The 13,134-nt window shown below is 46.1% G+C and overlaps 1 protein-coding gene across 2 annotated transcripts in view; it reads right to left on the bottom strand.

Annotated features, from left to right (window-relative positions):
• The window catches only part of epha3 (eph receptor A3), a 269,035-nt gene that overhangs the window by 24,891 nt on the left and 231,010 nt on the right, over positions 1 to 13,134 (bottom strand). For both annotated transcript variants that reach the window (XM_041210805.1, XM_041210804.1), the window contains exon 15: positions 12,640 to 12,833. In XM_041210805.1, the coding sequence (XP_041066739.1) occupies positions 12,640 to 12,833 (194 nt within the window). The remainder of the gene's footprint in view (positions 1 to 12,639; positions 12,834 to 13,134) is intronic.

Genomic DNA, 13,134 nt, shown 5'->3' on the forward strand with positions numbered 1-13,134 from the left:
TGTCTGTGGCCTGGACCATGCAATTTATTGGCTGGGTCATGAATCCTATTAATTCATACAGGAACAGACAAATTAGGTGTGTTTTATTCTCTGTTGTTGTTACAAGCTGAGTTGCTGTCCTGCTGTTTCCTACCAGGCCATTAATGCCTTACATAAATCACCAATGCTAAGTTTCTGGTGGTGTTGGGGGGCGGGGGGTGGTGAGGTGGGGGGGGGGGTGGGGGAGCTGGAAGCATAATCCAATTTTCTCTACAAGAAATCTCAGTGGTTACTTGAACAAATCTGCAAGATGTTAAGCACGAAAGGTTTTAATGAGCTCAGTCTTCACTTTGAGTATCAAACTTTCACAAGAACTAAGCTCATAAAATGCAGTACATCTCCCACTAATGAAACTAACAGCCCTGAATATATCGTTGTAAGAACATTGTCTACTCCCTGTGTGACACGAAAAATGTACCCTTTGTGCTAGACATCAGTCCAGCTTTACAAGTAAGCCAACAGAATCTGGCTCTGATAACTGAGCAGGTCCTGAGAAACCAAGGCCAGGAGTTTCCAGCCCCACCCACCGCCAGGCTTATCCAGTCCCGCCGAAAGGCAATGGATTTTGGGCTGGCCCAGCACACCCACTGTGGTAGATCCTGCCATGGCAGGGCTGGAAAAACCCAGCCCAAGTCTGCAACTGATTCCTGATTTTACACTCCTCCACCCCCAGGCATGTCAGAGTTTCACAACTGTACAGAAGCAACATGCACCTGGTGACCTGAACTTTGAGGGGAACTCGTAGGTGAGTGCACGCAACCTTGTGCAGTGCTCACCAGCGTCACCCATAGGACATCAAGGAAGAGACACCGTGCATTCGGAGTGGGGGGGCGGGCATGGGCAAGTCACTTTTTCCCAGCTGGCTCTCAGTGTGGAGCTGGGGCAAGGGCTCCAGTGCGGGTCAGGCCAGTGGGGTGGTGGGGGAGGGGGTGGGGGCAAGGCAGTACAGACTGGAGGAAGCACACAATCACGTGCCGGGGGGAGGGTGGGTGCGTGGCGGGAGAGGGCATGAGGGAAGCGGCCACGCACTTGGAAAAGTTTGTCAAAAGTGAGCATTCTTCTGCAGCTGAGACCGTTCAGCAGCAGCTCCCTTGATGTGCTTGGAGTCGGGCCCCTGAAGCTTTTCTGCCCACTCAAGCAACGCAAAACCATGAATGTGCCACCAAATACTCCAGAACCTTTCACCCCTCAGGCACAGACAGCAAATTAATGTGAGTTTAGGAGGCAGCAGAGCAATTGGCCGACTGGGCACGTTGTAGAATCCCCTTGTGAAAGGCGGCCATGGCACAGTCACTGACGGAGGTGCTCACAGCCCCTTTGCAACTTATTTATTCAGGTTCAGACCGGCATCCTTCATGGTTCAAGCTAACAGAGCAGCCTTGCAGTGTGAGTTAGGAGAATGCCTGCACCTAAGCTGAGAGCACAGCATGTAGTCCAATGGCCAAAGCTGCTGCCAATCGGTCAACTGGAATGGGGCAGAGATGGGTGCAGTTTCGGACATCCAACGAGCACACTACACACCGGTCATCCAAGAGGTGGCCAGCATTCTCCTGCATGTGTAAAGGGGCCTTCAGACTTAACCAAGAGAGGTTCTTAAGACACGTACTAACCCGTGCACCTCTCTCTTTGATTCTGCAGGAGGAGAACATCAGGTTCATGGAGCCTGGTAATTTAGCGGTATGACTCATGGCTTACAGGGAGCAGAGAACAGGGAGCGGAGGCGCCTGGCTCGGCAAAGGAAGGAGAACCTCCCTCAAGATGAAGAGGTTGCAAGGACGGCTACGTATGCAGCTGAAGATCCACAGAGAGCCGTCACTCGTAGGTGCCTCGATAGACCCACAGTCTTTAGACGGTGCCTGCCATTCCTGCAGATGACTGGAACCAGTGTCGCTGAAGACTGTGCATGGGAACTAGGGAACTGGTCAGCCATGTTTGCCACCTGCTGCAAGATTTGGCGCCACGGGGACATGGAGGGCACCCCACTGCCAGTGGCTGTGAAAGAGACAGTGGTACTCAATTTTTATGCCAGTGGATCCTTCCATTCCATAGGTGACCCGTGTGGGATCTCGCAAGCCTCCATGCACAAGTGTGTCCAGGAGGTCATGGACGTCATCTTTACAAAGGCACAGAACTTTGTGCATTTCGCCCAAGATCAGAAAAGCCAGGAAGCAAGAGCGCTGGGATTTGTGCAGGTTTTCCACAGGCGCAGGCTGCCATCGACTGCACTCACATGGTACTTAGATCTTTGTGGCAACAAGCGATCAACTACATCGACCGCAAGGGCTTCCACTTGCTGAGTGTTCAGCTGGTCTGCAACCACCATGAATGCATCCTACAGGTCTACGCATGATTCCCAGGGAGAGTTCAAGACTACTGCATCCTCAGCAGGGCTCATCTTCCAGGGTCCACAGAGGCTGTAGGGTTGGCTCCTTGAGAACAAGGGTTACCCACAGAGGACGTGGCTGATGATGCCTGTGCATCAGATGCAGCAGAGTGACGGTATAACCAGGCTTATGCCACGACCTGGACTTTGGTGGAGAAACAATAGTATTTTGAAAATGAGGTTCTAGTGCCTCGAGAGATCCAGTGGAGCACTGCAATACAGTCCACTGAGGGTGTCACGCATCACTGTAGCTTGCTGCGCACTACACAACCTGGCGCTGCAATGGGGGGAGGACCTGGCTGAGGAGGAAGTGGATGAGGAGGAAATCAAAGGAGATGACAGTGATGAGGTCATTGCCAGATGAGGCAGGTGCCCTTGTGAGGTCCTCACAGCTGCAAGATTCATGGAGGATGATGATGAGATGCGGTGAGGACAGCCCTGACATCCTCACCTTGGATCCGTGAACATTTGACTCCTGTGTGGCTGATGGCAGCGCACATACACTCAGTGTTCAGGCTCATGTCATGGAGACGCAGTGGAGGCTCAAATAGTCGCTAGATTCCAGGAGGATGACGACGACATGCAGTAAGGACATTCCACAGATCTTCACATCTGCCTCTGTGAATGTCTGACTTCTGTCTGGCTGAGGGCAGCTCACTTGTGCTCTGTGATCAGGGTCATATCATGGAGATGCAGCCATGAAACTTTAAAAGCACCTGATCCTTTATCAGCCTTCAGCACCCATCCCCTTCAGGAGCACAGCATCAGCAGTCACAGATGCTGAAGAGATGAGGGCCAACCCCACCTCAAAGGTGCTGAGAGCACACAGAGAGAATGATGGAACTCTGTGATGCCTGCCCCAACATTCCGGTAGCAATGACAAGCACCATCAAGGTGCAGGCATCACTGATGTGTCCAGTGAGTGTGAAGCCAGACCAACACTTTGGTCTGAAGGTTACACACTGCACAGGGAAGAGGCCCTGGGCTGAGACACCTGCTTTTGTCTTGTGCAGGGACCAAGGTTTCACATCTGAGTGACACAAACACTAATCATTATAACAAGTAGCCATAGGCAAGGAGGCATTTTTGGGAATTTATTTACAATAGTGAACTTTAAGTACAAGTGATTAACACCCATGCCCAGACTGTGCAATTACACCTTCTTAACCTTCCTAACCCCTGCTGCTATACCTTGGTGCTCACCCACCATCCACAGCAGAGGTGGAGGCAGCCTGCTGGCTGCTACACCCTGCCTGTGATGACCTTGGCGGCGGGCTGAGACCTGGAGGGCCCCGGCCTGCTTTCAGGTTCCTACTCGTGTGGCAGTGGCAACTCCTTGGCCTGTGGAGCTGGAGCTGCTGGAGTCACAGGAAGAGGGGATTTGGATGGGCCGGACACTCCCAGAGTCCCGTATGGTGGATGACCCCACGGTGTGCACCTACTGATCCTCCCCGCTTTGGGTGCCTGAGGACCTCTGGCTAACTCTTTGAGGAGAAGGGGGAGATAGAGTGAGATTGAACTGCCCCACACACCTCTCACGTTGAGACTGTTGGAGGCCAACTATGGCATCAGCAATGGAGCTCAGTCTATGCAGCAATGCAGGACCAAAGTCCTGGTCCAAAGTCTCCATGGCAGGTGCTAGCCTAGTGTTGACCTCGGTGCATTGGCATGCCGGCTATCACCTAAGCCTGAAGGTGGACAGACTCCTCCATTGTGCCTTGCAATGTGACGAGTGCAGCGGACATCCCTTCCTGATGTTCCTGAGCTTGCCTTTGCAGCTTTAGCAACTGAGCCCAGAGGCTCCTCATCTGACTCGTAATCAGCATAGTTCTGGTCTCCAGCAGTCGTCTGAGTCCCGCAAAGCTGGGAAATCCCTGCTGCCACCTGCTGTGGATCAGACAAAGCGATGTGCTCACCAGATTGTGACCCCAAGGCTATTCCAGAACTAGGTCCCATTGAGGTGTGTGTCTCTGCGCTGGTGGAGGGTTCGGCTAAGCGCTGGAATGGGTCTTGAATGAGGATGTCATCAGTATCTTCTTTTGAGGTGCCTTTGGGGCTTGAATCGAGGGCTTGGCTTATGGGCCTCTTCAGCTGCTTCCTGTGCCTCCAAAAGCAAGAAAGATAATTAGTGCATGGCAGAGGACTGGGGAACAGGGGAACTCACTCACGGCATGGTTGTCTGCTGGATGTTGTAGTGCTGGATCCTCACTTGGTTGAGCACTGCTGACTTCACTGTCAGCACAGGAACAGTCCACATCATCGCTGGCCAGCTGGATGACTCTATTGTCAAAGTCTGTGAGGACCTTGGTGTCAGGCATTCCTCCACCAGTCTGCGACCTCTCCCTTTTGTTGTGTGCTAGCTTGTCCTGCATGAAGACAGATGGAGAGAGTGTAAGCAGGACGCCTGTCAGGCCAGATGATAAGCATGCCTGGCATGTGTGGGTGGTTAGTGGTGACATGGACAGGATGTGGACATGATCCATAGGGCAGATGAAGGTGTGTGTGAGAAAGTGAATGGTGATGTCCCTTGAACTGGCAGTGAGTGAGATCCCTGTGGATGTGTGATGGATTTGTGAGTGTCTGAAGAGAAGAGTGACTTACTCTGGCAGAATGAAGGAGTTTATTCATCCTCTTTCGGCATCCTTTTTCGGTGGCTATTTGCTTTTGCAGGGTGTTGGCGCTGACTACCGCTGCCACTGCCTCCCATGTGGGATTGGTGACCTTGCTTGCTGGTCTTCACCCAGGGCAGAGGTAGAGGACTTCGTGGCAGGCCTCCACTGCATCAGGTAGATACCTGAGGACGTCATCACTAAATTTGGGGGTAGCATGTTTCCCCCCTTTGGCATCCATGATTCCCTTAGGGAAAGTTAGCTCTGTACATGGGTGCCCTTTAAAAACGGCACCTGGATTATTGAAGGCCTGAGGTGACGATGATGGCGGGTGAATCAGAGGCTGCCTCACCAGCGATCCAACGTGTTTCCTGGGAATTAATTACTAATGAGGCTTGGAATGGGATGAAATGGAACAAAAGGCCGCCATTGCTGCCGGCAGGTAAAACCGTCCTTTGTCCCAACTGTTACTGCACTCCCTGCAAATCCAGGACAGTTCCGCTTTGTGGAGTTTCCAGGTTTCTGTTTCTATATTTCATACTGGACAAAAGGGAAGGCTGAAACTCAATTTGGGGCAGATGGAAGTGAATGGCCACTATCAACCTCCCATTGTATCACAATGGCCACCCCCGTCCAAACTGGACTGGGCGGGCCTCAGAAATGTTACCCCTCAGCACAGTACATGGAATCAACATGACCCCACACTATATTTGGAAAAGACCATTAGCTTGTGAAAAGCCACATAGTGAGACAGCCATGTGTGCTTTGCCTGCTTAAAAGATCAGCTAAGAGCAGTTTGCTCATCAGTTCCACCGAAGCTTTCCAAAGCATCAGTTCTGAACCAGACTTGGAACCAGGTGTGAGACATCAGGCAGCTAGAAGACACAACCTGTCCCAGTTTAAAGTTTGCCTGAGAGCCAACCTCCTAGCTAGTTGACTAAAAACTCAAAAGAGCTTGCTGCTGAATTGTTTAATTGGAATACACAGTCCGAGGGTATGTAAAGACAAACCTCTTTCCATACAAAACACACTGATCATGGACTGCAAGAGAACACATAAATTCTATTTGTGACATCCTGCTGCACAGAACGTTTGGCATTGAGTGGCACTGGCAAAGAGGATAGAAAATCTATGAGTCAAACTATTACCTTCTGGCAACCAAAGCTCAATGGGACAACAACAACTTATATTTATATAGCACTTTTAATGTAATAAAAGGTCCCACTGTGCTACACAGGATAGAAATAGTAATAGTTATGTCTGACCTGATAGCCTTACAAAGACATGGCTGCAAGGTACCAAGGCTGGGACCTGAATATTTAAGAGTAGTTGACATTTTAGAAGGACAGGAAGCTAGGAAAAGGTGGTGCGGTAGCTCTGTCAGTTAAGGATAACATTTGTACAATAGTGAGAGATTACCTTCGTTCTAAAGATCAAGATGTAGAATCAGTTTGGGTAGAGATAAGAGATGGAAATGGTAAGAAGTCACCAGTGGAAGTAGGTCATAGGCCCCCTAACAGTAACTACAGTGTAAGACGGGGTATACAGGAAGAAATAATGGTGGTTTGTAAGAAAGGCATGGCAATAATCAAGAGTGATTTTAATCAAGATACAGGTTGGATGAATCAGACTGGCAAAGGCAGCCTGGAAGGTGAGATCAGTGTTTTTGGGACAATTTCTTAGAGCAGTACATTCTAGAGAAACAGAGAACAGGCTATTCTAGACCTGGTAATGTGCAATGAGACAGGGTCAATTAGTGACCTCATAGTAAAGCAGCCTCTAGGTAACACTGGTCATAACACGATTTGAGTTTTACATTCAGTTTGATAGAGAGGAGAGCGGATCTAAGACTTGTTTTTACACTTAAATACAGGCAATTACAAGGGTTTGAAGATAGAGTTGGTTAAAGTGAACTGGAAAATCAGGTTAAGGCAGAGGTCAGTAGAGATGTAGTGGCAGATATTTAAGGAGATATTTCATAACACTCAGCAAAGGTACACTCTAGTAAGAAAGAAATACTCTTGGTGAAGTTTTGGTTAACCAAGGAAGTTAGCGATAATAGGAAATTGAAAGAAAACTCACACTATTCCATGAAGATTAGTGGTTAAGTCAGGAGATTTGACAGAATTTAAAAACTAGCAAAGAATAACTAAAACAAAAGGAGGGGGAGGTTTGAGTATGAGAGAAATTAAACCAGCTAGAAATATAAAAATATACAGTAAGAGATTCTACAAATACTTTAAAAGGAAAAGAGTAACTCACGTGAGCATCAGTCACTGGAGAGTGAGTTTGAGGAATTAATGACTAATAATTAATAAGGAAATGGCAGATGCAGATTTTTTGTGTCTGTCTTTACTGTAGAGGACACAAATAGCATCCCAGAAATATTTACAAATCAAGAGGTGAAAAGGAAGGAGGAACTGAAAACAATTATAATCACCAGGGAAAGGGTACTGAGAAAACCATCAAAATGAAAGGCTGACAGGTGCCCAGGAGCCGATGAATTCACCCTAGGGTCTTAAAAGAAGAGGCTCTGGAGATAGTGGATTCATTGATTGTGATTTTCTAAAATTCCCCATATTCTGGAAAAGTCCCATCAGATTGGAAAATAGTGAATGCAACACCTCTATTCAAGAAAGGAGGGAGACTAAAGCAGAAAATTATAGGCCACTTAGTCTAATGTCTATCATAGGAATAATGCTAGAATCTATTATTAAGGAGATTATAGCAGGACAATTAGAAAATCTTAATGCATACAGGCAGACTCAACATGGCTTTGTGAAAGGGAAATCATGTTTGACTAATTTATTAGAGTTCTTTGAGGAAACAACAAGCAATGTGGATAAAGGGGGACCTGTAGATGTGGTGTACTTGGATTTCCAAAAGGCATTTGATAAGGGTGTCACATCAAAGGTTATTACACAAAGTAAGAGATCATAGTGTAGGGGTATTATATTAGCATGAATAGAGGATTTGTTGACCAACAGGAAGCAGAGAATAGGGATAAATTGGTCATTTTCGGCTGGCAATCTGTAACAAATGGAGTGGCACAGAGATCAGTGCTCAGGCCTCAACTAGTTATAGTCCATATCAATGACTTGGTTCAAACATGGACAACAGAGCTGAACTCCAGAGGTGAGGTCAGAGTGTCTGCCCTTGACATCAAGGCAGCATTTGACAGAGTGTGGCATCAAAGAACCTGAACAAAACTGGAGTCAATGTCAATGGGAATCAGAGAGAAAACTCTCTACTGGTTGGAGTCATACCTAGCACACAGAAAGATGGCTGGGGTTGTTGGAGGTCAATCATATTAGTTCAAGGGTATCACTGCAGGAGGTACTCAGGGTTGTGTCCTCCGCCCAACCATCTTCAGCTGCTTCATCAATGACCTTTCTTCCACCATAAAGTCAGAAGTGGGGATTTTCGCTGATGATTGCACAATGTTCAGCACCATTCGTGACTCCTCAGATATTGAAGCAGTCCATGGCCAAATGCAGCAAGACCTGGACAACATCCAGGCTTGGGCTAACAAGTGGAAAGTAACATTTGCATCACACAAGTATCAGGCAATAACCATCTCTAACAAGAGAGATTCTAACCGTTGCCCCATGACATTCAATGGCATTACCATTGCTGAATTCCCCCACTATCAACATCCTGGGAGTTATCGTTAAGCAGAAACTGAATTGGACTAGCCATATAAATACTGTGACTACTAAAGCAGGTCAGAGGCTAGGAATCGTGCGACGAGTAACTTATTTCCTGACTCCCCAAAGCCTGTCCACCATCTACAAGGCACAAGTCAGGACTGTGATGGAATACTGTCCGCTTGCCTGGATGAGTGCAGCTCCAACAAAACTCAAGAAGCTTGACACTATCCAGGACAAAGCAGCCCACTTGTTGTCACCCCTTCCACAAACATTCACTTCCTCTACCACTGACACACAGTAGCAGCAGCATGTACCATCTACAAGATGCACTGCAGAAACTCACCAAGGCTCCTTAGGCAGCACCTTCCAAACCCACAAGCACTAGCATGTAGAAAGACAAGGGTAGCAGATACATGGGAACACCACCGCCTGGAAATTCCCCTCCAAGCCACTCACCATCCTCATTTGGAAATATGTCGCCGTTCCATCACTGTCACTGGGTCAAAATCCTGGAACTCCCTTCCTAACTGCACTATGGGTGTACTTACACCATAGGGACTGTAGCTGTTCAAGAAGGCAGCTCACCACCATCTTCTCAAGGGCAGTTAAGGATGGGCAATAACTGATGGCCTAGCCCACATCCCGTAAATAATAAAAAACGCGGATGAAAAGACCAAAGGGCTCAAGGGCTGAGTGGCCTTCTCCTGCTCCTAAGTCCTATGTTTCTATGTATGGTTGCTAAATTTGCTGATGACACAAAGATGGGTATGAGCATAAGTTGTGAAGAGGACATAAGGAATTTACAAAGGGTCTCAGATAGGTTAAGGGAGCGGGTAAAAATTTGGCAGGTGGAGTACAATGTAGGAAAATGTTACCTTGTCCTCTTTGGTTGGAAGAATAGAAAGCAGTATACTATTTAAATGGAGAGAGAATACAGAACAGGTACAGAGTGATGGGGTATACTGGTACATAAATCACAAAAAGTTAGTATGCAGGTACAGCAAATGATTAGGAATATAAATGGAATGTTGTAACTTATTGCAAGGAGAATGCAATATTAAATTAGGGAATTTTTGCTACAATTGCACAGCGTGTTGGTGACACCACATATGGAGTGCTGTGTCTCCTTACTTACTCACTTAAGAAAGGATATAACTGCATTAGAAGCAGTTCAGAGAAAGTTCATGGGATGAATGGATTATCTTATGAGGTTCGACCTGTATCCACTGGAGTTTAGAAGAGTGAGAGGTGATCTTAATGAAGGATTCTGAGGGGACTTGACTGGTTGGATGCTGAAAGGATGCTTCCCCTTATGAAAGGTTCGGGATCTTGGGGGCACAGTTTAAAAATAAGGGGTCACCCCATTTAAGAAAGAGATGGGGAGGAACTTGTTAATCTCAGAGGGTTGTTAGTCTGTGGAATTCTCTTTCCCAAAGAGCACTCGAGGCAGGATCATTGAATGTTTTAAGGCTGAGTTAGGTTGATTCTTGATTGACAAGGGAGTCAAAGGTTTTAGAGGGGAAGTAGGAAGTAGAGTTGAGGCCATACCAGATCAGCCATGATCTTATCAGAGCAGGCTCGAGGGGCTAAATGTCCTACTTCTGCTCCTAATTCATATGTTCCTACGTTAGAAGCATTATAAAACAAGGTATGACACTGAACTGCGAAGGAGGCAATAAATCAGATGACCAAAAGCTTGGTCAAAGAGGTATGTTTTAAGTGTCATAAAGGAAAAAAGTGAGGTAGAGAGATGCAGAGGTGTCGGGTGGAAATTCCAGAGTTTAGGCCCAGAAACTGAAGGCTTGGCCACCAATAGTGGAACAAACATGATTGAGAATTCACAAGAGGCCAGAACTAGAGGAGTCCAGGTATCTTGGAGAGTTGTGGGGTTGAAGGAGATTGCAGATGAGGCCATCAAGGGATTTGACAGCAAGGATGAGAATTCTAAAAGCAAGATGTTGCCTGACCAGGGACCAATGTTCATCAGCAAGCAAGGGTGTAAAAGGGGAAGTGGAACTTGCTGCAAGATAAGACATGTGCAACAGAGTTTTGGATGACCTCAAGTTTTTGGTGGGTAGAATGCAGCCAGGGTTGCATTGGGATAGTCGAGTCTCATCAGACTGTTTATCTGACATAGAATACTGGATGAGCATAAATTTCCTCTAATTAAATATTGGTAAGACTGAAGCAATTGTTTTTGGTCCCCACTGCAAACTCTGTTCCCTAACTATTAACTCCATTGAGCGCTCTGGCAACAGCCTGAGATTAAGCCAGTCTGTTCACAATGCTCGGTGTCAGATTTGATCCTGAGATGACCTTCCGACCTCATACTCATGCCACATCTAAGTCCACCTTGCTCCACCTCTGTAACATTGCTCGATTTTGTCCCTGTCTCAGCTTAACAGCTGCTGAAACCCCTATACGCACCTTTAGAATGCAAACTGAGGCTTTAGGATTGGAGAAAATGCAGGGTTTGACAGAAAAATATAAATCAAAATCATTAAGTGGATGCATATGTTATTTATTTGGATGATATGCTTAAAATTCTTATCAGTGGCAGTTAATTTTAAAGAGTAGAACTCTAATGTTATTATTACCTTGAGTTAGGGTTTATAATTGCTTTCTATTTAACTTTCTCCTAATTTTTTGGGTGGCTTTGAAAGAAGGTGGTTCTTTTTTGTTTCTGATCAATGAAGTACCTCACTTAGATGTTCCAGCTGAGGACTGGTGAGATTTGTCTGCCATATTCATCAGGAGATTGGAATATCCACCCAATATAAGACTCTGAACCAGAAGGAGGAGCTCATGATGTGATAATCCACAACCAGCCTCGAGGACTATTCATCCCTAATTGATGCGCAGTTTCCCTAAATATATTAGCGTAAACAAAAAATTGTAACTCCTTGCGAATCAGGAGGCACCGATTTCAACCTAATTTAGAATGCCACACAAGCAGATTGGGAAGCAGTAGCCTATTGTTTGTGGTTTATTTTACAAAATGAACTACATTCGAATGAATTATCATGTTTGATCAAGGCTAGGCCTCTGGCACTAAATCACATCGCATTATGCTGCATAACTGATGTATTACCATACCACCAGACTGCTTATACACCCAAGGGAGTCCACTTAAAACTAGCTTCATTTATGTATATGCCATAATCCTTAAATCATTCCATTCAAATTACAACAAAAGTAATAGTGGAGTCCAAAAAGCAATTTGGGATTTGAGGCTTAATATTTTTTATAATATATTAACATCTTGTGAACAGTCTGGTGGCAACAGAGAAATGTAAAAAAAAATTATGGCATAGAAGGAGACCATTCAGTTCATCGTGCTTGTGCCATCTGAAATAGGTCTATGCAGCCTAACCCTACTTTCCAACTCTTGCTGCATGGCCCACTAGGTTACAGCATTTCAAGTGTACATCCAAGGATTTGTTAAGGTTTCTGCTTCTGTGGCATTTTGTAGCTGAAATGAATACACCCCTTAACAATGATGGTTGAAGGGAAACAACAAAGACAATTCTGGAATTTAGAGGAGGATAGAAAACCTAGCTCATGCTAAAAACATGTTTTAGGATGGGTATGATCCCCCTTATTGCCACCCACTCCTAACCCCTTGTCTGCTCCATGGTTGTCCCTCTTTTTCTCCTCAGAATGAATTATAATGGTGTAGGAGAAAGCATGAGATGGTACATATTGCCACTGAATTCAGAGTATGAGTGGGTAAATCAAGTAGATGTCACCCTGGGCACTATTTAACTAGCCTCTCACATCGCTGTAGTCTGTGAATGGCCTGCATTGTTCACCCTTTTGAACACTAGATCTTAGTTGTGTCAAATTGACTGGTAGCATGCACCAACAGGCAAATCCCGATTCTTTGGTTTAGTTGTTTTTTTAAAAAAACTGAGACATACATTTTTTTTAAAATATAAGAATCAATCCTTTGTGTCACCTTGCTGCAGTATTAGCGATGATCTTCAGGCTGCTGGGATTCCGAATCAACTTGTCCAGGATGCTGACAATCTGTTCAAACTTAGGCCTGTTATTCCTATCCTTCTGCCAACAGTCCAGCATCAGCTGATACAGGGCAGCTGGGCAGTCCATGGGGGGTGGCAGCCGATACCCTTCATCAACCGCTTTAATTACCTGAATGAGGAATCAATAGAGGACAACATCAGTGAACCGCTGTATCACAATAAAACTCTACTCCTCTGAGGAATATGGTCAAATTCAGCAAGAGTGAAAGGGAAAGCGTGTGATTATCGTGGCTTTTAACACTGTTGGGACTCCTTTGGCACGAAGCAAGACTCAGGCTATGCTGCTATGTTCCACCCGGATAAATGTACAATTTTATACCCTTGTTATACAGGTGCCACAAACGTGCAGCTAAATAGAAGGGCCAGATGCGGACCCAATAGGAGTAATTGAGGCTTTATGCTGTAATGTA

The sequence above is a fragment of the Carcharodon carcharias genome, chromosome 18 (genome assembly GCF_017639515.1).
Source record: "Carcharodon carcharias isolate sCarCar2 chromosome 18, sCarCar2.pri, whole genome shotgun sequence".
NCBI lineage: Eukaryota > Metazoa > Chordata > Chondrichthyes > Lamniformes > Lamnidae > Carcharodon > Carcharodon carcharias.